The sequence below is a fragment of the Lepisma saccharinum genome, chromosome 13, assembly GCF_977018435.1.
Source record: "Lepisma saccharinum chromosome 13, izLepSacc3.1, whole genome shotgun sequence".
Taxonomy (NCBI): Eukaryota; Metazoa; Arthropoda; class Insecta; order Zygentoma; family Lepismatidae; genus Lepisma; species Lepisma saccharinum.
Genome location: NC_139241.1, coordinates 11026288 through 11050151, shown reverse-complemented (window position 1 = coordinate 11050151; position 23864 = coordinate 11026288). Strand labels below are relative to the sequence as shown.

General features: G+C 37.8%; 1 protein-coding gene across 2 annotated transcripts in view; it reads right to left on the bottom strand.

Annotated features, from left to right (window-relative positions):
* The window catches only part of LOC145997170 (F-box only protein 9), a 59455-nt gene that overhangs the window by 17478 nt on the left and 18113 nt on the right, over window positions 1–23864 (bottom strand). Inside the window, exons 3-5 of one of the 2 annotated variants that reach the window (XM_083133855.1) lie at window positions 19717–19866; window positions 16308–16476; window positions 4433–4572 (exon numbers count right to left, since the gene is read on the bottom strand). In XM_083133855.1, the coding sequence (XP_082989981.1) occupies window positions 4433–4572; window positions 16308–16476; window positions 19717–19866 (459 nt within the window). The remainder of the gene's footprint in view (window positions 1–4432; window positions 4573–16307; window positions 16477–19716; window positions 19867–23864) is intronic. The other variant, XM_083133856.1, reaches the window with a different exon arrangement.

Here is a 23864-nt window from a genome sequence, read left to right as displayed (position 1 = left end):
TTCTCCCCATGTTGCAAGTGGAAGCATTTTTATGTTCATTATTAAGCTAGACACAATGTTTGAAAAATATGATGAATAACAATTTTCAGAATCCCATGTATTCCTTATGGAAAATCAACTTCAACATCAAGTTACGGCAACTGACTTGCAAAGAGCTAGATTTTCGAAAGCTGGATAAGTGCCTCCTAAGGTAATTTTAGTTGTCAAAGGGGTGGGGGTGCAGCTATTGCTGTTAACTTTAAAGTGATGACAATTTATTCTTAGTTTTCACCATGTAGATCCAGCGGTATTACCCATCTAAATAATCTACTGATGGTCATATAAAATAGAAAATAAAGGATTCCCGAATAACAATATCATGTCATTCACGTCAAACAAGGCACTATAAAAAGTAGATGGGGAGGTAGGGGGGGGGGGGGTGCATTGCTGCCAATATAACAATATCACGTCACGTGCAAAATGTTTATTCATGGCAAAAGTTGGTCTATGTGAGCCGGAGCCAGTGATGGCATCATAGTGGGGTAAGGGGGTGGGCACCCTGATAAAATTCAAGTATAATTCCCAGTTTTCAAGGCGAACTTTCCAAAAATTTAAGGGAACAAGTAGATGCAATATCTATTTCAACGTTACGTATTACCACGTCACCCCCTCCCCCCCCAACACACACACACAAACATATTATCAATATAAAGGGTCTGTGTCATTTCAATGTATAAAATAATTCTAATTCAATTCAATTCAATAGTACATATATTTAAAATAATTAATTTAAAATGCGGAGTTCATATTTGCCATTTCAAATACTCAGACTAGCAATACATCTACAAACACAAGTCACAAATGTTACGGGATATATTAATATGCGAAAAATTGTTAATTGTATAATTATTTCAAACTCAAAAATTTACCTAATCAACTTCAAGATTGCAATAATCTTCTATCTGTCATTATTTTCCTGTAGTGTACGGTTATTACAAGCATAAGAAAACAGTTTTTCTTTGTGACGTTCCAGGAGAACACAGGCTCCTTTCATCAGACATTTATTTTCATTTTGACTAAAGATACAGTTATAACAATGGTTAGTAATTTTTTTTAAACAAAAAGAATCTGTTATATAATGGATGTTGTCAATGTTACATTGTTGTAATATAGCAACTTAACTGTGAATAAAGCAGTCTGTTATATTTTTATTTCAGATTTTTTTTAAAAATTATGAATCCAACATATCATCAGGTAATTCAAATTCATCATTGTTTTCACAAAGTCTCTTGATGTTTTCTGTTACATTAAATTTTAAAGATGGTGGCTTACTCCATTTGTGAAAAAGAAAACTCCATACTGGATCTGTGTTACCATTTTCATTATTTAATTTATTCCAGTGAAGCATTTGATTAAAAAGAGAAGGGTTTTAAAAAGATTAACGGGAAACACAGAGTTGAATGTCTGGGAAGCTTCGTTCATTGCAGAAGAACACTGGAATAAATTAAATAATGAAAATGGTAACATAGATCCAGTATGGAGTTTTCTTTTTCACAAATGGAGTAAGCCACCATCTTTAAAATTTAATGTAACAGAAAACATCAAGAGACTTTGTGAAAACAATGATGAATTTGAATTACCTGATGATATTTTGGATTCATAATTTTTAAAAAAATCTGAAATAAAAATAAAACAGACTGCTTTTTTCACAGTTAAGTTGCTATATTACAACAATGTAACATTGACAACATCCATTATATAACAGATTCTTTTTGTTTAAAAAAAAAAATTACTAACCATTGTTATAACTGTATCTTTAGTCAAAATGAAAATAAATGTCTGATGAAAGGAGCGTGTGTTCTCCTGAAACATCACAAAGAAAAACTGTTTTCTTATGCTTGTAATAACCGTAAACTACAGGAAAATAATTCTATAATGCAAGCAATGCGTACATACAAGAAAAACTATTCTATCTGTCAGATAGATTGTTCTGCAAAGAACACTAACAAAGTAAACAGACTGAGAGAATTCTGTTTTATTTTCCACACTGCCCTGTTTTCGTGAAAAACTTGCCTCAGGGCATTAATAAATATGTATAAATTCAACGGGATTTGGATTAACAAAAGTTGCAAATTTTCACGTCTATGGAGAAAAGTTTATGCAAAATTCACGCATAATTCCCGGAGCCAATAATTCACGCATAATTCCTGGTGAGTAGCTACCCTGAAGAGCCATGTCTGGCTCCAAGTGAGCTAAGTTCGCAACATTACCATGGAGGGAAGAGCCTCGTGGAAACTGTTCCGCATGAACTTAAATTTCAATTTCACTGCATCTTTAACTTCACGATGCATATTTGAGGGCCCACTACTACAGACAAATGATGGTTATATGTGTACTACTGGGTTTCAAGTGTAAGCTCTTGTTTTGCCTGTTCTTGGCTTCAGTGAAATCCTCTCCCTGTAGCACTCCAACTCCTAATATTCCGGCCTACAGCCGTCTGTCACAGATGGTGTTTAAGGGTTAATGATCTCACGCAAAATTGCCATGATTCTTGAAAAACATGACTGGTCCATTACCCTCCTTATTTAACAAACATAGGCAGGTGACTACAATGGCTTTGTTCAAAGAAACAAACTGCATATTTGGACATTGCTTTACAAAATAGCAGCACATGAATTATATGTTCATATGGATAATAACGATAAATGGTAGAATCTTACACTAAATTAGAGGCTATTTATAGAAATAGCATTACAAAAATTATCGATAATTCTACTAATGCACCAATATGTCTATATTGACTGATGATAAAGTACCAAATAACATGCCTCACTCCTACATAACGCTGTTTAATTTCTCTTAAGATTCATATGACAATCAAATACACAATAAAGATTGAGTCAGTTATAAAAATACACAAACATTCAAAAATTCTTTAAAGTTACTTTCCAGCTTTGCTCATTACTACCTTAAGTAACTGAGTAATGACTAGTAACACATGTATATATTTTATTTTTGGCCTAGAAATCAAATCAACTAGAATGTTAATTTTTTTTGGAATTTTCGGAAATTGTAAGGTACTTTGCAATTTGAGATTATATTCAAAATAACATCTTAAACACAAACAATTAGTTTTCATTTGAACGAAATACTTTCCAAATGTATTTTTTTTTCCTGTGACACTTGCTAAATCCATTAAAAATGATTAAATCTACAGAAAAATGTGAGATGTGAAAACTTTAAACAGGCATAAAGCTAATAAAGCTCCAACAATAAGTTAAACCAAATATATTTCTGAACAAAATTCTTCTACTGCTGTCTATCAAGTGCTATGTTCTAATATACATAACTATTTAGGCTTAGTTTAAATTACTGAAAAATTGCAAGAAACCAAGTTAGAAGAAACCAATAAAAGTTTATGCATTCACGTGGGCATTGGAAAGGGGGTCAAACAGGTGTAATCCCCCCTCCCTCCCTGGAAATTTGCATCCTTCATTTCGTTACAGAAAAGCAGAAACTTTTTTATTTTTAGTGTTAATAACAGAAGTAAAGTTCAGGGTAAAATACAGGAAACAGGTTGTTTCTTTTTCCATATTCCACCATTTCATTAAAAGAATAAATGAATCTACAGTTTAAAAAATTCCACAAATAAAGTTTTGCATGAGAGGTCACACAAGATATGAGGCGTTATGGATATCAGGGGCGAACTTGCAAAATACAAGTTGCGAGAATCGGAACTTTAAAAGTATTTACATCTATCTCGTTGCACATGTACTGATCTATTCTAAAGCAAATTTCAAAGAATTAGAGGAGAGATACTCCTATCACACGCTGTATGAGTTCTTACAGTCTTCAATGTACGTGAAACAACCTTTGTCGAGTTTGCTCCTAATATTCGCAATGCCTCATATATTTAGACTAAATTTTTCCGTAACTTTTGAAGCTTTTTCTTCAACAAAGTGTCAAAAGTTAATAACAAAATAAGAACTATGTATCTCATCACACTAACTGAATAAAATGTAAAAGAATATTAATAATAATGAAAAACTGTTGTGCTGGATATTCACTCATCTGGTATATTTACTAGAATTACTCCAAAATGGATATAATAATTACGAAAAGGTTGGAATAAAATAGGTTTATTTTTATTAGTTTATAATAGTCATTATTGTACAATAACAATCATAGCCATGACTATTATTTTTTCTAATATTCACGTTTTATCAATAGCCTGAGCACCCTTACCTGCAAAAATTTCTGGTGATGCCCATGCACACTGATATCCGTTTCGATCTAGAAAAATGTGATTTTTCTCTGTCATTGTTTACCAATTATCACTCGGAACTTTGTTTTAGTGCTGTAAGAGCTTAAATAAATTTTAAGCATGTCATTTTAAGCCAGGCTACTATCTCGCATTTTTTTATAGTTCAAGCATATAAGGAAATATGCTTACCGTTTGATCAAACTGAGGCTGACATACACAGTGGGCTCTGTTAAACATCCTTTGGAGACGGGTCAAAAGGTCTTCATCCTCATCATCCTCATCGGCTTCATCATGGCAATCATTGTTGTTTTCGTCTTCTTCAACCTCCTCTAGAGAAAAATTAAATGGTAAAGGTAAGAGAACAGAGATTACGAGCACAAGGCAAGGTTTTATAATTACTTATAACTGCAAAAGGTTGTGTGGGATATATCCAAATGACTTTCAACATGTACTGACCTCATGAAGTGCCATGCCGTCATTACTGGTGCTGTTTTATCGGGCTACCATCATTGGGGACTATCACCCTACATTGGAGTTTCCATTGTAGAAAACTACGTTGGAGAACGGGCATGGGAAAATAACAAAATTCTTGACCTTTTCTTAAGATTTCTTTAATCGCCCCCTACTTAGGTATATATGGAAATTAAGAAAATATACATTTTTATTCAATGAAAAACCCCTACCACAAGGTGGTTAAGACAAAAACTGAAGTTGTACTTGAACAAGAGATTTAGACTTGCTTTAATTATTAATGCATGTAAAAATTATTGCCTCAGACTTCATCCTGGATGGGGAATGGGCACGTTACTTTATTTAAAAAATTCTTAAAAACTTTGTGCATAGAAGAATGTAATTCTTAAGAAACATAGCGAACAAATCTTAACCACAACTCAATATATAACACCATTAAGCCTTGTTTCCATGATATGAAAAACTCAATATGCTGATCAAGGCAGAAATTTATTTTAAAAAATTAACTAAACATAATGTTTCAACCTTCTAGCAAGGACTTCATCAGACTCTGTACCAAGTACAAATGAAGCAAGGTACAAAACATGAAGATATATATACACAAAAATCACTCCCCTCCAGACACAAGATTATTAGAAAGATGTTTGACAAGGGAAGGCCACCTGCTGGAATGTTCCAGAAACAACTTTCTAATAATCTTGTGTCTGGAGGGGAGTGATTTGTGTGTATATATATCTTCCTGTTTTGTACCTTGTTTCATTTGTACTTGGTACAGAGTCTGAAGAAGATCTTGCTAGAAGGTTGAAACGTTAAGTTTAGTTAATTTTTTAAAATAAAATAAATTTCTGCCTTGGTCAGCATATTGAGTTTTACAACTCAATACAATTTTAGATTTCCAAATACAGTGAAATTGCAATTATAAGTTTCGCGATAGTATGTTTTTTTCTGGCGATTCCTGCCAATTCCCATAAGGCTGCGTACTATTATATTTCAGTTATACGATTTTTCCAGTTATACGTTCAACGAGTTCAGTCCCAAGAAGGAAAATACTTCAGTTATACGTTTTTAACTCGACTTGCTCGAAAAAATGCTGCTCTTGGAGTTTAAGATTTCCGTGCCAGCCACTCTCATACAGGTTTTTCTTATCAGCTGCAACCATGGGACCAGACTCTCGACTTGGAATTCTATTTTTGTCGCTTGCATCGGAGAGAAGGGGAGGGGCTATGCACTCTTGAACAAGATTGGCCTGTGATAAATAATCCTCCTTTTGTTCTTTACATTGCCTTCGGCAAGTCGTATCTGCCTCAAGCAGATCGAAGATTGATATCTTTCAAGCTGTCGGACAAGTCACTGGCACCACACTTCCCAGCCTGACCTAAACATTACAAACTAGCTGAAGAAAGGGAGGGGAGTTCCGTTGGGTCTTATTACCATCATATTTAAAGATACTACAGTTGCTGAAGACAGAGATGTTGCAGTACTTTTTATTATGCAAAACGAAATAGCAGATAAACGAATTATTAAACACTTGACTTATTTTTAACATGTGAATGATTTTGAAGTAAAGCAGCGATCATACACTGTGTGCCTTTTTCTTTCTGCAAGCGCCATTTGAAATAAGCACTTTTTCCCTTTTGTTACTATGGGATAAATTGAACATAAAAGGCTATAACTGCTCAACCACTGCATGTTTTTTAAAAATTTAAATTCTAAATGTAAGAATGAACAAAAAGTAACATTTTAAGTAACTTCCTACAATTAAGAGTCTGGGGGGGAAGCAGGGGCAAAATCCCTAAGTTCAAATTTTTCCGGAATTACGCAAAATTTCTGAACGCCGTAATTTCCATCTTTTTTTTAAAGTTGCAGCGGGAGCATTACATATGGTCATAGAGTAGTCTTTTGTTGTCCTTCCCTCAGAATTTGGTCCATCCAGCACCCATAGGGCTGACGTTAGAAGCGAAATTCCGTAATTACGCAAATTTTCCGAATGGCCGTGATTTTTTTTCCTGAAGATGCGGAACGAGCATTACATATCCTCATAGAGTGGTCTTTTGTTGTGCTTCCCTCAAAATTTGGTCAATCCAGCGTATATAGGGCCGACGCTAGAAGCAAAATTCCGTAAAATTTCCGAATGCCGTGATCTCAGTTTTATTATTTTTTTTCAAACATGCGGCACGAGCATTACGTATCCTCATAGAGTGGTGTTTTGTTGTGCTTCTCTCAAAATTTGGTCCATCCAGCATCGATAGGGCCGATGCTAGAAGCAAAATTCCGTAATTACGCAAAATTTCCGAATGCCGTGATCTCAGTTTTATTATATATTTATTTTTCAAAGTTGCGGCACGAGCATTACACATCCTCATAGAGTGGTCTTTGTTGTGCTTCACTCGAAATTTGGTTAACTCAAATTATTGGGAGGCACAATGTATAAATTTTACCTCCGCTAAAAAGCCACGTGTTTAAGAAGAAAACAAAACCAATTTCCTTCTCTCTACAACAATTAGTTTTCGAGCTATGATTTTTTTGTACTAGCGGCAAGTATGACGCTTGCAAAGATGCCGGCTTCAACGGGAATACAGGCATGCGAGGCTCCGTCCGCTAAAGGTTTTAAGTTCACTTTATGCACAGAAGGCTAATCAAGACTGGACCTACAGTTTAAAATGGGATCCAAACCACTATGTGCCTCCACCGGGTATCTAACTCGGAACCCCTTGATTCTAAAATGACAACATTACCACGATGTCATCGGGGAGGCAAAAAAGAAATGTATACATAACATGCCCCCCCCCCCCCCGAAAATACTGGGCATGCCACTGACTCTAGTGTTCAAAAGGATTAATCTTGTGTTATCCGCAAGATAAGAGTTATCGGTTTTCTTTATCAGAAATCGGGCAAGACAAGAACGAAAATGAGTTGTTGGATGAGTCATTGATGTCAAAAGCGATTTAGGCAAGGGACTGCTTTGGAAGAGCTAGACATAACACTGGCGCCGGTAGCAGCCTCCCTCCAGACAGACTGGCACCAACGCACAGGTGGCGGAATAGAATGTTCTGTGCGTTTTAAGATAAGGAAAGCACTTTTTGAAGACAAGAAAAGCTGGACTTCAGCGTTCGTTTTTTTTTTTAGTCAGCAGCTTGCTTATTCCTGAACCAAGTTACAGAAAGAAAGGGGGAAGGATTATTGTATTGTAAGGGACACACAAACAATATTGCATATGCAGATATCTGCATTAAGAAGGCTCCTTCATGAAAAGCCCTGCACAGTGGCATGCCCAAGGGGGGGGGGGGTTGTGGGGATCATACCCCTTCCCCCTTGGCCCAGTATTCCTAAAAAAAGAGAAAGTTGTAGGCAAGAAAAGATGGCAAATTTAGGGCTGACTACTAAAAAAAAAAAGTATACTTAAACCCCTCGCTTTAAAAAATCCTGGGCACGCCACTGGCCCTGCACAACAGTTGCAGATTAATTATCTCTTCTGTGAGGAGATTAGCGGCTTTTTTCATTCATTCCTGAACCAATATCGGACAACAGGGATTGGCAAATTTTTCTTACCCGGGCAAACAAGAAAGGAAAGTTTTCCAGGCAAGTTCTCCCCTTCTGCTCCCTCTCCCCTCCCCCTTCTACTAGTAACGATTACGTAGATAAAGAAATGGGAATAGTGAATTAGCCATGTTCTCAATTGTCCACATACGTTTTTATGGGGGGGGGGGGGCACAACAAAGACACCAGCCACGCTTTTAGAATGTGTTAAAACTGTAGAGAAAGCAGCATTTAATGACTATCGTTTTCGCAATAGTTCGCTTGTTCCCTGATCGTAAGGCAGGAGTTTAAGGTAGCATGGTGAATAAATAGACTGCTACAGCAGAAAGGAGAGGTCGACTGGCATGCGGGACAGGCTTCTGGCAAATTTTGTCATCGGTGGGGTTTGGAAAAGTATAAAGCGAGAAACGAGAGTTACAGTAAACATAAGATCGAGATAAACGTCTTAATGTTCAGTATGGTTTTTGGCAGAGAATGGGCTGAATGGATTAAGCGGGTAAACCTTGCTTGTACCCCTATCACTCCCTGGCACCTTCAATGTCTATTTCTCGTGCATTTGAGAATTTACAATAACGATTTAGAACAGATTAGTGCAATACAGCAAACTTTGGTGTATATGTAGTACTCCTTTTCTTTCTTTGTGTAGTTAATTTTACCATTTTAAATATATTTCAATAATACGTTTTTCTCAGTTATACGTTTTTAACCTTCTGTCCCCCATAAAACATATAACTGAGATTTCACTGTATTCAATTTTATAAAATACCAGTGCAGGTATATAACAATTTAAATTCACTACACACTGAAAAAAAAAATAGTAAAAATTCTTGACTTTCTTGACCTACCTGTTCATTTCTCGACTTTTTCTTCTTGACATTCTTGACTGGTAAGACACCTTGTTATCCAACTCCTCTCTGCAGGCTTTTGCCAAGTCTGGGGAGGGTGTGTGGACGAAGATGTTGCAAATGTTGTTTCAAGAGTCTGAATTCACAGAAATCCATATGAGTGACATCAGGGCTTTTCCCCGGTATGTCCTGTAATGAGATAACATGAATCCATGTGTCCATTTCCATCTCCCGTTAAAAGCAGAGGGACAACTTGAGGACTTCTCCAATATGAATGTGCACCTGTTAAGTGTCCTCTCCATATTGAAGATGGGGGAACATCATAATGGATGACAAATTAGAGAGCTTTGAGCTTCACATTTCTGTCCACCTTATACATCAGCAACTTCCCCACATAACTGAATCCAGTGACAACCATGAAGCCTCTTGGAAAAGTGTCCTGGCATTACAGTATGTAATTGATGGAATGTGATCACTGCCAGTGAGGTAAATGTATGCTTTATCCACTGTGATCATAGTTCTCCATTTCTACCTCACCAGGTGTCTTTTATGGAGTATTCTGCAGTTGACCCTGCGTTTGGCGATGTGGCGTGGAAGGTGGTGGTGCACATGGGCCTTACAAATGCACCACAGTCTAAAATGGTTATGGATGGTCGTGTTCAGTGGAAGAAGAAATATGCACCCTCGTCACAATCTCATATGGTGGATTTTTCTGGCATGTCTTTCGCTGAATCTCTCGAGCACAACCCTCGATACTTTTACTGCTGTCCTCTTATGGCTGCCTTTTGAGGGTGAATGTTTATCAACGGGGCTTGGTTGTGCACCCTGGGACACTATCTCTTTCACAGTGGTTTTCCCGATCGTCAAACCATTCTCCCGACACTGTTTTACTATTCGAGAAATGTGCATGGAAAAAGAACATGACGCACCTTTTCCAATAAATGTGGAACCCTTACTTTACGTTCCCAGACATTAAATTTTCCCGCATTATACATTCAATCTTAACCCTTAGTATGCCGCGCGGTCTGACGAAAGTAAGCCCAGTGTCGCCGAGGCTTTCAACGCGAAATTTGAATTCGTATACATAATGGAGAAAAATCGTAATAACTCTGACACTATGGGACCAATCTACTTCGGATTACTTTTGTTTGGCAGGTAATACATCGGTGCATGCAACCATATAAAATTTGGATGACCCAACCACGGGTCGGGGGGGGGGGGGGGTTTACGGGCGGGGGCTGCATCCCCCAAATTTCAATGAAAGAAACATAAAAATGTGGAGTTTGCCCCCTCTTCTCCAGCTACTTTGGGGAGAAAACCGGAACTTTTGCTTTTTTTCAAAGAATGGACCTTCCGCAACAGAATGAAACTTGATTCATGTTCGTAGGTGCAATACAATTTGAATAATAAGGCAAAACGTAAAACTCTGTTTTTTTCCTCAAAACAGCGAATTTTAGCAAATTTGCATATTATTCATAAAATTGTTAAAACTCTGACACTATGGGACCAATCTACTTCAGATAACTTTTGTTTTGCAGGTAGAACATCGGTGCATGCAACAAAGTAAAATTTGGTTGCCCCAACCATGGGGGGGGGGGGGGGGGGGGGTTATGGGCGGGGCTGCATCCCCCAAATTTCAATGAAAAAATCATAAAAATGTGGAGTGTGCCCCCTCTTCTCCAGCTACTTTGGGGAGAAAACCCGAACTTTCGCTTTTTTTCTTCGCACTTGCATCTTGTGTAGCTACAGTGAATCTATTTCTTCCCTGTTGACTCGGCTCTTTGTGGAAATATGTCCGGAATGAAACGATTGTGCAACGATTGTGCATTAGGGAAATCGATGAGCTGTTATATGATACGAACTGTTTATGGTGAGGCCTTTCCTAACAGAGGAGGGAAGGGAGCCTTTGCAATCGTTTGTTTTGTCTATACTTCTGGATACTCTCACGCTTCTGGCCTCTGGCTGGCTATCGTCAAGCTTCATTGCATTTCTTACATATAGGCGACAGAAAGCTGACACTGCCAAACCTCATCCAATCCCCTCTCTCCTTGATCCCCCACCCGGCCACTATTTCAGCTGGATCACCAGGTCTAAACACAAAGAAGAATGTGTGCCTTATCAGTAATAAATCACAGCGTTGGAAGCTTGGAGGAAAACAGCATCGTAAATACCAAGCATTTATTGTGTCTGTCAACTGCTGAGCGAACATGTGAGCCCAAAGCCCAAACACGTGACATATTCCGAGAAGGGGGGGGGGATTTGGAATTTTCGTAAACACGATTGCAAAACAGCGGCTACAAGGGACATACTTTTTTTGTTGCATATATGCAAAGGGGGCGAACTAAGGGTTAATGGTCACAACACAGCAAAATGTTATAAAATGTTTCTCGATTTTACATTTTCCTGCATTTTAAGTTTTTACAGCTTGGTCACCTGAAAAAAGTAAAATCGAGGTTCCACTGTAATGGTTCACTTTAGGCACACATAACACACTGGCACCTGCAAACTGTGATACACGACTGATAACAACAGCTGCACTGTCACTCTCGCTCAATCCTACACATAGCAATGGCCTCACAAAGTTGTTCAGATATATCCTAAACAACCTTCTGTATTTCTGCTAAATAATAAAAATATTATATTTATACATATAAAAAAAATGTACTTTATTGTTACCTATGTCTAGTGTAGATTGTGAAACTGGTGGTGTATTAAGGTCCCAAAACTGTTAGCCGAAATAAAACATGTACACTCAATTAATAAAAGTTGTAGACATTTGATCCAAACTTATACCGTATTTACGCATGTGTGTATAATGCGCACCCTGGATTTTGATGGGGAAAAGTTACAAAAGAGTATATCTTGTATATAATGTGCAGTATAATCCAGGTTCAAGAAATGGCTTTCTTAGTTGTAGGTTGTAAAGCAAGCTGTTGCTATGTGGACCAAGAAGAGTTGAATTTTTATACATGGATTTGCTCATTTTCTCCTTACTTTCTTTTAAAAAAACCTTCAAAATATATACTTTTTCCATGGCTAACGTAACATTTATGAGGCACATCCAGGACTCTCAAACTAGCAGTTAGCAGCACAAGATTTTTTTATTAAGGCATTTACACGCTCCATATATGTCATATGATTTGACCAGTAATACAATTTAATTATTTTCTTCTTTTATCTTTTCTTTCATCCAAAGTAGCACAAAATTACAGTGTTTCTTCATTTTGTGATGAGCTTATTTCAACTGCACTGCACATTAGTGTTGTCATTTTGAATGGAATAATGTGGTGATAGTAAGAAACTACAGAATTTAAGCTTTACAACGATATATAACATGATAGGGTTCCATAAACATGAAAAATGAATGCGTCACAAAATCATGGAATGGCACTGTACGGTTTCAAGTTGGCTGTCCAAATTATTCCATGCAAAATAAGCACCACAGTTTTTGAGGTCAAAAATTTTGGAAAAAAGTGCACATTATACATGCGTAAATACAGTATATCGCATGTTAAGAAGAATTATAGTGAAACCTCAATTTTATGTTTCTCAAACAGAACAACTTAAAATACAGGATATGACTTTAGTAGTCATAAGGAATATTTTCACCAACATTTGTAATGATTGAATACTAATTGAGCTAACTTTATCTTGTTCAGTAAGGAAGGATTTTGAATAGATGAGAATTCACGAACATAGCTAGCAATTCAACATAGAGTTCAACAATTTCGAGGTGATGGCCATGGTGGCTCAGTCGGTAACATGTCTGACTACCATGCTATAGGTCCCACGTTCGATCCCCGGCCGGTTGAAATCTGGGAACTTTTCTAACGTTGGAAGTGGCCCCGGCACCCACCCAGCATCGAATGACATGGGTACCTGGGGGGGGGGGGGGGGTAAAGATGGTCAGGGTCATGATGCTGATCACATCACCCCCACTCACGACCGGATCAAGAAAGTGTGGGGCGTTACCCCCACACCCCCTATACGCCTTCATGGCATGGTGCTAAGTGATTTGGCAGTGATTTTTTTTTTAATCAAGGCTGGTACAGAATGGTTCGCTAGGACAAACACAATGCTGCGTACCCGTGCGCTACTTGACGGGAGTGTCCGAAGTCCTGTGACGTGAAATGTTCGAGTTTGGTAGGAAGGGTATATGAAGACACAACAGGGGCCGGGGAAGCCTCACTAGCCTAGTCTCGTCATAAGGAAAATGTAAAAATCTAGGAAAAATTTTGATACATGGAGATTGAATGCATAATAGGTCGAGGCATGCATATTTTGTTTTGTTTTTGGCGAAAACACGAAATAACACATTGTAATGTAAATTTTTCATGTTTCTGAAAGGTGTGTGGTGCATTTTCCTACCCTGTTTTGTCACGAAATAATGCGAAATGAACTTCAAAATGCGAAATAGACACCTAAACATGAAATTTAGAGTTTATTTACAGACCCGACACTTTCTGAAGTCTGAATTATCCTGCGAGTTATGCAATTCATGGAAAATTGATTAAATCTGCTGTAAAGATTTGAGAAGCAAAAATGGACCCCTTTATACAGGAATAAACTAATAAGTTGCTGACCAAGGCAGTTTATTAAGATAAAAACACTTAACATATAACGTTTCGACCCTGTATCAGGGTCTTCCTCAGAGGAAGAACTAAACTAAAATGATGAAATATACTACACACAGAAAGATTACATACACATAGCAGGGTCACAAGCCACACAACAACAAATCAAGTTGACAGTCCTTATCTAGGAAGATTTCTCCAAAGGAATTAAACATATCACCTCCTGACAGTTGTTGACTAATGGGTCTACTACACTGACAGGTGATTGACAGGTCAAGATTAGCAAGAGTCTAGAACCACCTGCTTACCACTCCCCCACCCCTCCTGTCTTTTTGGTTATGGATGAATACCTCCTCCTCTGGTCTTCTTCTTTTTTTCTCTTCTTTCTTCCTTGTTCATACTTCTTTTTTCTTCATTCCTTTTCTTCATCCTTTCAACTTTCTCTAACACACTCTTCCATTCCTTGTTTATCTTGAGTCCTCCATTCCAATTCATGATGTCTTCTCCTTTCTTTTCTATTTCTTTGGCCTCCTTCCATTTTCTCACTAGTTCTCTCTTCTCTTTTCCTATTCGCCTAGCCAAATCCCATTCAACTTCATGTCCTGTTTCTCTAGTGTGTTTGAATATGGCATTCCTGTCTCTCTTCAATCTCACATCATCCATGTGTTGCTTTAACCTGTCTTTAAGTCTCTTCTTCGTTTCCCCTATATATACACTTTCACATCCTCTGCACTTCACCTCGTAGATAACCTCTTCCTCTCTCTTTTCTTTCTTCTTCTTGCTGGCTATACTTAAAATAGTGCGTCCTCCCTTCCTGTAAGTTCTTATACCCACTTTCCTCAGCACTTTGCATATCTTCTCTGGAATCAACTGGAGAGAGAGGACTGGAAGAGAAGGAAGAAAAAGAGAGATGGTTTGGTATAAGAAGTATGGGCGATGCCACAGAGAAGATATGCAAAGTGCTGAGGAAAGTGGGTATAAGAACTTACAGGAAGGGAGGACGCACTATTTTAAGTATAGCCAGCAAGAAGAAGAAAAGAGAGAGGAAGAAGAGGAAGAGGTTATCTACGAGGTGAAGTGCAGAGGATGTGAAAGTGTATATATAGGGGAAACGAAGAAGAGACTTAAAGACAGGTTAAAGCAACACATGGATGATGTAAGATTGAAGAGAGACAGGAATGCCATATTCAAACACACTAGAGAAACAGGACATGAAGTTGAATGGGATTTGGCTAGGCGAATAGGAAAAGAGAAGAGAGAACTAGTGAGAAAATGGAAGGAGGCCAAAGAAATAGAAAAGAAAGGAGAAGACATCATGAATTGGAATGGAGGACTCAAGATAAACAAGGAATGGAAGAGTGTGTTAGAGAAAGTTGAAAGGATGAAGAAAAGGAATGAAGAAAAAAGAAGTATGAACAAGGAAGAAAGAAGAGAAAAAAAGAAGAAGACCAGAGGAGGAGGTATTCATCCATAACCAAAAAGACAGGAGGGGTGGGGGAGTGGTAAGCAGGTGGTTCTAGACTCTTGCTAATCTTGACCTGTCAATCACCTGTCAGTGTAGTAGACCCATTAGTCAACAACTGTCAGGAGGTGATATGTTTAATTCCTTTGGAGAAATCTTCCTAGATAAGGACTGTCAACTTGATTTGTTGTTGTGTGGCTTGTGACCCTGCTATGTGTATGTAATCTTTCTGTGTGTAGTATATTTCATCATTTTAGTTTAGTTCTTCGTCTGAGGAAGACCCTGATACAGGGTCGAAACGTTATGTGTTAAGTGTTTTTATCTTAATAAACTGCCTTGGTCAGCAACTTATTGGTTTTAATATGGAAACAAGGCTTAATTATATTACAATAGGAATAAACTTAATATTCTGGTAACGACATAAATGTGCTATTAGAAGGCATATGTTTATTTTGTGTAGTAAGTGCAGTTTTTAAATCAAATTTGGGATTACATTCACAATCTTAAAACCAAAATGTAATATTATACTGCACCACCATAACAGTGAAATTTTATTTACCACTTTTGAACCAGAAATTGACTTTGTTTTTGCACCGAAATTTTTCTTTTATATTTACCAAAAATATAGGGGAGCATGTAAAATTTGTGAACATACAGAGTTCTACTGAATGTACTTGAAATTGTTCAATGAGAGAGCTTGAAGTGGTATATATTCATAATGTGTAAATGATCAACCATAATTAACACATTCCTGCCCGTAAACGACCAAGGTCATTTTAAAGTGTGTTCTTGTTTGTATTTGGCCTTAAACAACTAAGGTTGTTTAACTACTCTGTTCATTTTCTCAGGTTTTTTAGCATTTTCTTCCCTGTGTTGAAATACATACAACAAGTGGTGCACCACATGACTTCGTGGGGGGGGGGAGGTCCGATGTACCGGAGTGCCTGTCCAGGGTGCCAAAATACTGAGGGATCCGGGGGGGTCATCAGTAGGGGACACCAGCAGGAACCCCTCAAAGTGGTTGGGTTCCTATCTGAATGGCTTAAAAAGAGAGTTCGGATTCAGAAAATGCCTGGGCTGGCCATTTAAATGGTCCTCCCGGAGCTGAATCTGAATGTGTTAAAACAGTTTCAACTCAAATACAAAGAATGAAATGGAAGAACGTCAAAGCGTACCTTCACTAGTCTCCAGTTCCAGTTCGTCCTTTGCTTTACGCTTGCTGTTCTCAAATATACGGAACTCAATATCTGGGACCAGTTGAACAGCCCGTCGATAGTACTGGATGGCTTCATACAGTTCACCTTCCTGCTCGTGCTGGATGCCTTTTAGGAACAGGTTCGCTGCCTTTGTTTGGAAAAACAAAATTTCAACATGTTATGAATTGAACAACTGTGCATACAGGGTGTTACAAATTTATTTCTACAGTTTTAAGTACAAATTGAAAATCAACCAGCACCAACAAACGAGTTCTGTACATTTAAAATGAAACTGAAAACATCTATTTGTAACACATTCACATGTGTACATGGCAAGAAACTGAATAGAATTGACATTTAATTTTATCAGGTTACCAGATTCCAGCAACGCTACTTTGAAGTAAAACAAAAAGCTGTTTTCTTTATTAGAAAATGCAGGGTGTGGCATACAAATTGGTATTTTGTTTTCGTTGGGAAAGTTTCTGTAATGGAGTTGGTAACACTTACTGATTGTCACTTGCTTCAGCAATGTACGCCAATTACAGACATGGACCGTCAGAGCAGAGCGCAACGTGCTGTAGCTGTGAGGGCATTTTTTAAAAAATGGTGACACTGTTGCCTCTGCGAGACAAGAATATCGATGTTACTTAAATCTCAGGAGACATGATCTTATTCCATCGGCCTATGAAATCAGGATGTGGGAGAAGAACTTTGAATTTGCGGGAAATGCACTGAAGCAGAAACCAATAGGTTTTAGATGTTGGAACGTGCCATTGACGATTTCCATCGCAGATTGTCCGAGTGTAAACGATAACATGGTGGGACGAAAAGTTTCAAAATATAAATGTGACTGTGCATATTTCGCAAATGGCAATGTTTAAGAATGTAATTGATGTGTTTGTATTTCTTTTTTTAAAAAAAGTAAAAGCTAGTATTCATGCTAAAGGTACGGGGTTCAATCCCCAGCCGGTTCAAATCCGGGAACTTTTCTAACGTTGGAAGCGGCCCCGGCACCCCCACTCACGACCGGATCAAGTTACACCCACACCCCCTATATGCCTTCATGGCGTGGTGCTAAGCACAGGGGAGCACTTTACTTCTAGAAGCTAGTATTAGTTTCGTTGCATTTAAAAAAGCCAATATTTATGCCACACCTTTTATATTTTCCATGGTATCAGCCAATGGACATATCCATAAAATTATTGATAATTTTACTGATGGCAAAGTTCTGTAAATTTTATTAGTAGTTCTGCAAATTTAAAGGTGTAAACACCCTGGTTTTGTTAAGTAATTGTCTAAACATGCAGTTTCTTTTTCAAATCAAAAATCATTGCAGTCACCTCGTTATTTATATTAATTAGGGGTGGGTTGATACGAAATTTTGAGAAATACTGATAAAACACTGATACTTGTAACTGATATTCTACCAATCCAAATTAAATTCCAAATGGCCCTTGCAGAATCTCAATACAGTAAAACCTCTTTAATCCCGACCCCAAGAAGAGAACTTCCCAAAGAAAAGACAGTGAACCACTGATGAAATTCTGTTTCCCGCAGACTTTGTACTGTACTGTATAGTGTATTTAGGCCTATGCCCATTAAATACACCATGTTAAATATGTTTGTTGTAAACTGAGTTTTAATGCACTTTCTACTGTTCTTTTAGGTTATATCAGTTAATCCGGAGTTTCGTTAAACCGGTCAACTTATCCCCCACATTAGTCTGGATTAACGAGGTTTTACTGTAGTTTGTTGACCTCCATGCCTGTATGCATGACTGCACTAAATTATACAAGGGTCATTCGGAAAGTAAAGAACGTTTTGCCATAGAAATATATTAATTAATAATATTGCAGAAACGGAATATACATGTTTTGCCACATCATACTTTTACCTACATCTCTTACCGTTGACACTGACGCACTTGTCGTACCTCGACACAAGTTTAACTATCCCCTCCTCACACCATGTTCCCGCCTGGCGATTAAACCAGACCATGACAGCATCCTGTAGTTTCTCATCACCTGCAAAGTGTTTACCAGCAAGGTCCTCCTTCATCTTCATTACAAAGGTAAAATTGAGAAGCTTCGTAGTGCGCAAACAGCCTTTACTTTCCGAATGACATATGCACAATATTCATAGATAAATTGTCTCAGTACAATTCTTGAATATTTTAAAGCAAAAATGTGGTAAATTGATCAAATAGTTGCAGTGCATATTAACAACGAATATTGTGAACAAAATTTAATTGTTACAATTTTCAAAAATCCATATTGGTATCAGTCAGAATCGGTAAGACTAACCGCATTAGTTAAGCTCTATTTAAAAGTATTATGAATACCTTTAAGTTACTACAAAATTTTCAAACTGGAATTGGCAAGAATCAATATGAATATTATTATTATTATTTACACATCCCTTTCTGCAACTGATGGTCGAATGATGCCTGGGATTCAAACCCAGAACATAACGTAATGAAAAAATATAAATATGCTGACCAAGGCAGTAATTTATTTTATTAAAAACATAAACTAAACGTAACGTTTCAACCTTCTAGCAAGGTCTTCATCAGACTCTGTATCAAGTACAAAAGTAACAAGATACACAAAAAGGGCATTATATATACACAAACTTTACTCCCTCCAGACTATTAGAAAGTTGTTAGGAACTTTCTAACAGGTGCCTTTCACTTTCCAACTGTACTTTCACCTAGAAGGCTAAACATACTTACTTTCATATAGAATGTGAAGAGATATTCATATAGAATATCTCACGCTCTTTTTTCCTTCATTTTTCTCCCTTCTCCTCTCCTCTTTCTCTCTTGTCCTTTCCACTCTTTCTAACACTTTCTTCCATTCTTTGTTTAACTTCAGTCCCCCATTCCAGTTCATTGTGTTAGAAAGAGTGGAAAGGACAAGAGAAAAAGAGGAGAGGAGAAGGGAGAAAAATGAAGGAAAAAGAGCGTGAGATATTCTATATGAATATCTCTTCACATTCTATATGAAAGTAATTATGTTTAGCCTTCTAGGTGAAAGTACAGTTGGAAAGTGAAAGGCACCTGTTAGAAAGTTCCTAACAACTTTCTAATAGTCTGGAGGGAGTAAAGTTTGTGTATATATAATGCCCTTTTTGTGTATCTTGTTACTTTTGTACTTGATACAGAGTCTGATGAAGACCTTGCTAGAAGGTTGAAACGTTACGTTTAGTTTATGTTTTTAATAAAATAAATTACTGCCTTGGTCAGCATATTTATATTTTTTCATAATCATGGAAACAAGGCTTCATGGTGTTATAACCTAACGTAGTATGATTGTGAGACTGATCATGAGCGCAATAAGAAAGAGTGGGGTGCGGACTTTTATTCTGCACACTACTAGTCAAAATTTACCTGCTCCTCCTCTGTAGCTGGGATTGGGCAGGACTCTCTACTTTGAGATGAAGCTGCTTCTTTCTTCTGCGGATTTCCTACCAACTCCTTCTGCCACTGCTCTCGGAAATGTGCCAGTGTATCTTCAACTGAAGATATCTGAAAGGAAAACTAATTGTAATTCAGCATCATAGGTTGAAAAAAATGGTTACAAATTACAAGCACATGAACATGCGTGCGCGCGCACACACACACACTGAGAATTAACAAGTTTTTATGTAGCATTTTTAGCAAAAAATGCAGGCTTGATCAGGACTCGAACCCAGGTCTCTGGCATACTGCGTCATTGCTCTACCACTGAGCTACCAAGCCGGCCTGGCTTCGCCTGATTTTTCGCTGTCTCAGTTTTACCTGCATGGAATTGTCTCTGTCCCGGGCTTCAGTCCTGACCGAGATTGCATTTTTCGCTGAAAATTCTATGCAGTACATCTCCTGTGTGTGCCAAATCTTCATGTAATATACATCTCTATGCTGGAAGGAGCCAGGTAACGTCGACGTCTACAGTGTTTCAAAGGCAAGATATCCCATTGTGGTAACATTGGCAGAGACTATTCCACACAGCTAAAACAGGGGTAGCAAAAAAAACAGGCAAGGCCAGGCTTGGTAGCTCAGTGGTAGAGCAATTGCACGTTATGCCAGAGAACCAGGTTAGAGTCCTGGTCGAGTCTGCTTTTTTTGCTGAAAATTCTACGTAGTACATCTCCTGTGTGTGCCCAATATTCATGTAAGAAGTTTTTGTTGCATTATTAGAATGTAATTGATGCAATAATATATTAGGGATGTACCAAATTGAAAATTTGCTGAAAACCAATAAACTTCCAATGTACAATTTACAAATAATAATCATAAAAAAAAAAAACATAGAACCAAATTATCATCTCTGGTTTTCGAGTAATAACATGTTAATTGCTGTCACGTGGTACTGGGATAGGTACGATCTTTATAATTCTCAAGGCATTTAATGCCACTGGAATTACTGCTGTCCAACCGATCCACTACAGGTTAATAAATATCAGTTGTCACACAAAAAATAAAATAATTATTAGAGCCCGGATTTATATGCGAAATGCATGTTTCATGTAACATGCAAAAACGTATGGAAAATACTTTTTTCTTTCCGACGAACTTGTAAAGAGTCTTTTGAGACACATTTGATAGCGCATATAAGTGCATATTTTGAGTGAATTTTGTTGTGCATGCATATTTCTTAAACTTTGCAGGATAAGGCATATTTTGAATTTTATTGCTACATACTAGCATATTTCATAGTCTATCACGAGAAAATAGCATTGAGTTTGTCGCCCACAATCGTTGCTAAATTCACTTTCGACTGCACGGCGATAACCGAATGGCGAACATACCAATTTAATATACAATATACACTTTAATTTTTAAAGTTTTTTTTTGGGATTTTATGTACCGCTTTTTAAACAACAGCGATCTAGCGCCTTCTGATGCTTTTACAACTGTCAACTAGCGCGAAGCCTTTCTCGCGACTTGGCAACTATGTGGAAAGGATTTCTGCTGTCAGTATCAAAGGAGTTCAAGAACGTTGTATTCTGTTAAACATTCCACCTGAAAAATCAAGTAAGGCTGTATTGTTGCGTAAATACGTACAAGAATTTGGAAGCAGTGTATTTACAGAAGATGGGTCAGTTTTGTTTCTGCGTGGTGTGCGAAAAAAAAAATTTCAGCAGAGAAGAAATTTCAAGTTACTCAACATGTAAATACAGCAAGACACAGGGAAGCCCTTCGGAGAAGATCGCGCAGTAAACAACAACTGCTTACTATAGCGTCCACTAATTCAACATCTGAATGCACAGTAAGCGATACATTCTATGTATATCTGTGTCCTGCCTTTGTGAGTGCCATTAATATTCCTTTGTGGAAACTGAGCAATGCCCATCTACGAGGTTTCCTTGAAAAGTATACGGGAAAGAAGGTGCCAGATGAATCAACGCTACGTAAAAACTATGTGTCTGTTTGTTTTAATGAGGTCATGGGAGAAATTCGGGAAGCGATGAAGCACGAGAAAATATGGGTGTCTATCGATGAGACTATTGACGCGGCAGGACGTTGTGTTTGCAATGCTGTTGTTGGTGCAATGAAGGTGACTGGTAAACCCTACATACTGAATATCGAGGAGTTTGAGAAAGTGAATCATTTCACAATTGCCAAATTCTTTAACGATTCTTTAACTTTGTTGTGGCCAGATCACATCCAGTATGACAATGTGTTACTGTTTGTTACTGACGCGGCCCCGTACATTGTCAAAGCAGCATCTGGTTTGAAAGTGTTGACTTGTCTGACTTGTCTTGCGCACTGTCTTCATCGCGTAGCAAAAATAATCAGATACCAATACCTGGAAGTAGACGCACTTGTATCAAATGTAAATGAAGTATTTGTGAAAGCTCCTTCGCGAGTACGTCTCTCTCGCGAAGTGGTGAAAAATGTTCCGTTACCTACGCAACCGGTATTAACATGTTGGGGCTCGTGGCTAGAAGCTGTGTTGTATTATGCAGAAAATTTCAATGAAGTGTAGGCAGTCATAGACTCACTAAAACCAGAAGATGCAGCCGCTCTTTGTGTGTCACAGAAATGTTTCTCTAGAAGTGGCATTGAGAACGAAATTAAGTACATACACAACCACTTCTCGAGTATACCTGCAATTATTACACAGTTAGAGTCCCGTAATAATCCTTTGCAGCATTCACTGTCCTTGTTGGGCGAAGTATCGCAAACTTTGTCCAGTGAAACTCACGGTGTTGCCAAAATAGCGTCAGAAAAACTTCCCCAAGTATTAGACAAAAATCCCGTGTACAGAACAATCTGTGACATTGCAAATGTACTGAATGATGAAAATGTGCACTTGGAAGAGGACCTAACACAGGAGGAAGTTTGGTGTTTCTCACATGCACCAGTGACTTCTGCTGATGTAGAAAGGAACTTCTCGATCTACAAAACGTTTCTCACTGATAAAAGCAGAGGGTTTACAGAAGAAAACCTAAGGAAAACGTTCATAGTTCATTGCAACAGAAGTCATTAAAGTAAGATGTTTGAAAAAAAAATAATTGTATATTGTTCATGCATATCTTAGTGCATATTTTTGATATTTTTTTAAGGTAAGATGTTTGTGAAACAAAATTAATTGTATATTGTTTATGCATATCTTAGTGCATATTTTTGATATTTTTCGTGCATATTTGCATGCATATTTTGCTGTTTGTTTGTGCATGGAAATCCGGGCTCTAATAATAATAATAATTAATCACATGATTCAAATCGCGATTTAATTAAGCATTTACTTCCAATGTTTTGGGGGCATACATTGCTTGTGTCATCAGGGATTATTAAGTCAATACCAAGCAACAGAATGAACAGGGGTGGTGATTAGAGGGGAGGAGGCAGCTGCTCCCACTTTTTGCCTCGGCACCAATGCCTGTTAATAAGTCTCATCTACCAAGAGAAAGTACTTTCCTTGCTTCCCCCAGTTTTGGAACTATATTGCTGCCACTAAGTATAAATCTGTGAAATGGGATTGGTTCACTCTGGATTCTGTTTCATGCTTTTACTCAGAAGCAAGTTTCAGGCATAACTGAGCTGAGTAGTGTGTCACTTGGCTTTCTTCTTTGGCAAAGATTCATTGACTCTTCTGTCCCAGTATGATTTTGGTCTAGGAGAAAGAAACACAAGAAAAAGAAAGAGAGAATGAATTCTGCTTCTGCTTTGTCTAGTATATCTGTTATGGTGGCGTATTTCTTCCCTAGGTTACCAAGGTTCGTAAGGTGGCCAACAAGTTGAACATTTCAATTGGCTCACAGCATCATCCATGAGGACTTGCGATACAGTAAAGTTAACGTTGGGTTCCTCGACAACTCACTTCTGAACATCTTCAGACGAGAATGGGCTGTAGCTTTGATGCTCTAATGAGATACCAGGAAGAAGGAAATGCCTTCATCATGCACACTGTGACAGGTGATGAGAGCTTCGTTCATCACTTCACTCCCGAATTCAAGAGGACATCGTTGGAGTGGAAGCATCCCGAGTTCTCCCGTGCGAAAGAAATTCAAGACGACTCCAATGGCAGGAAAGGTGTTTGTGACTGTCTT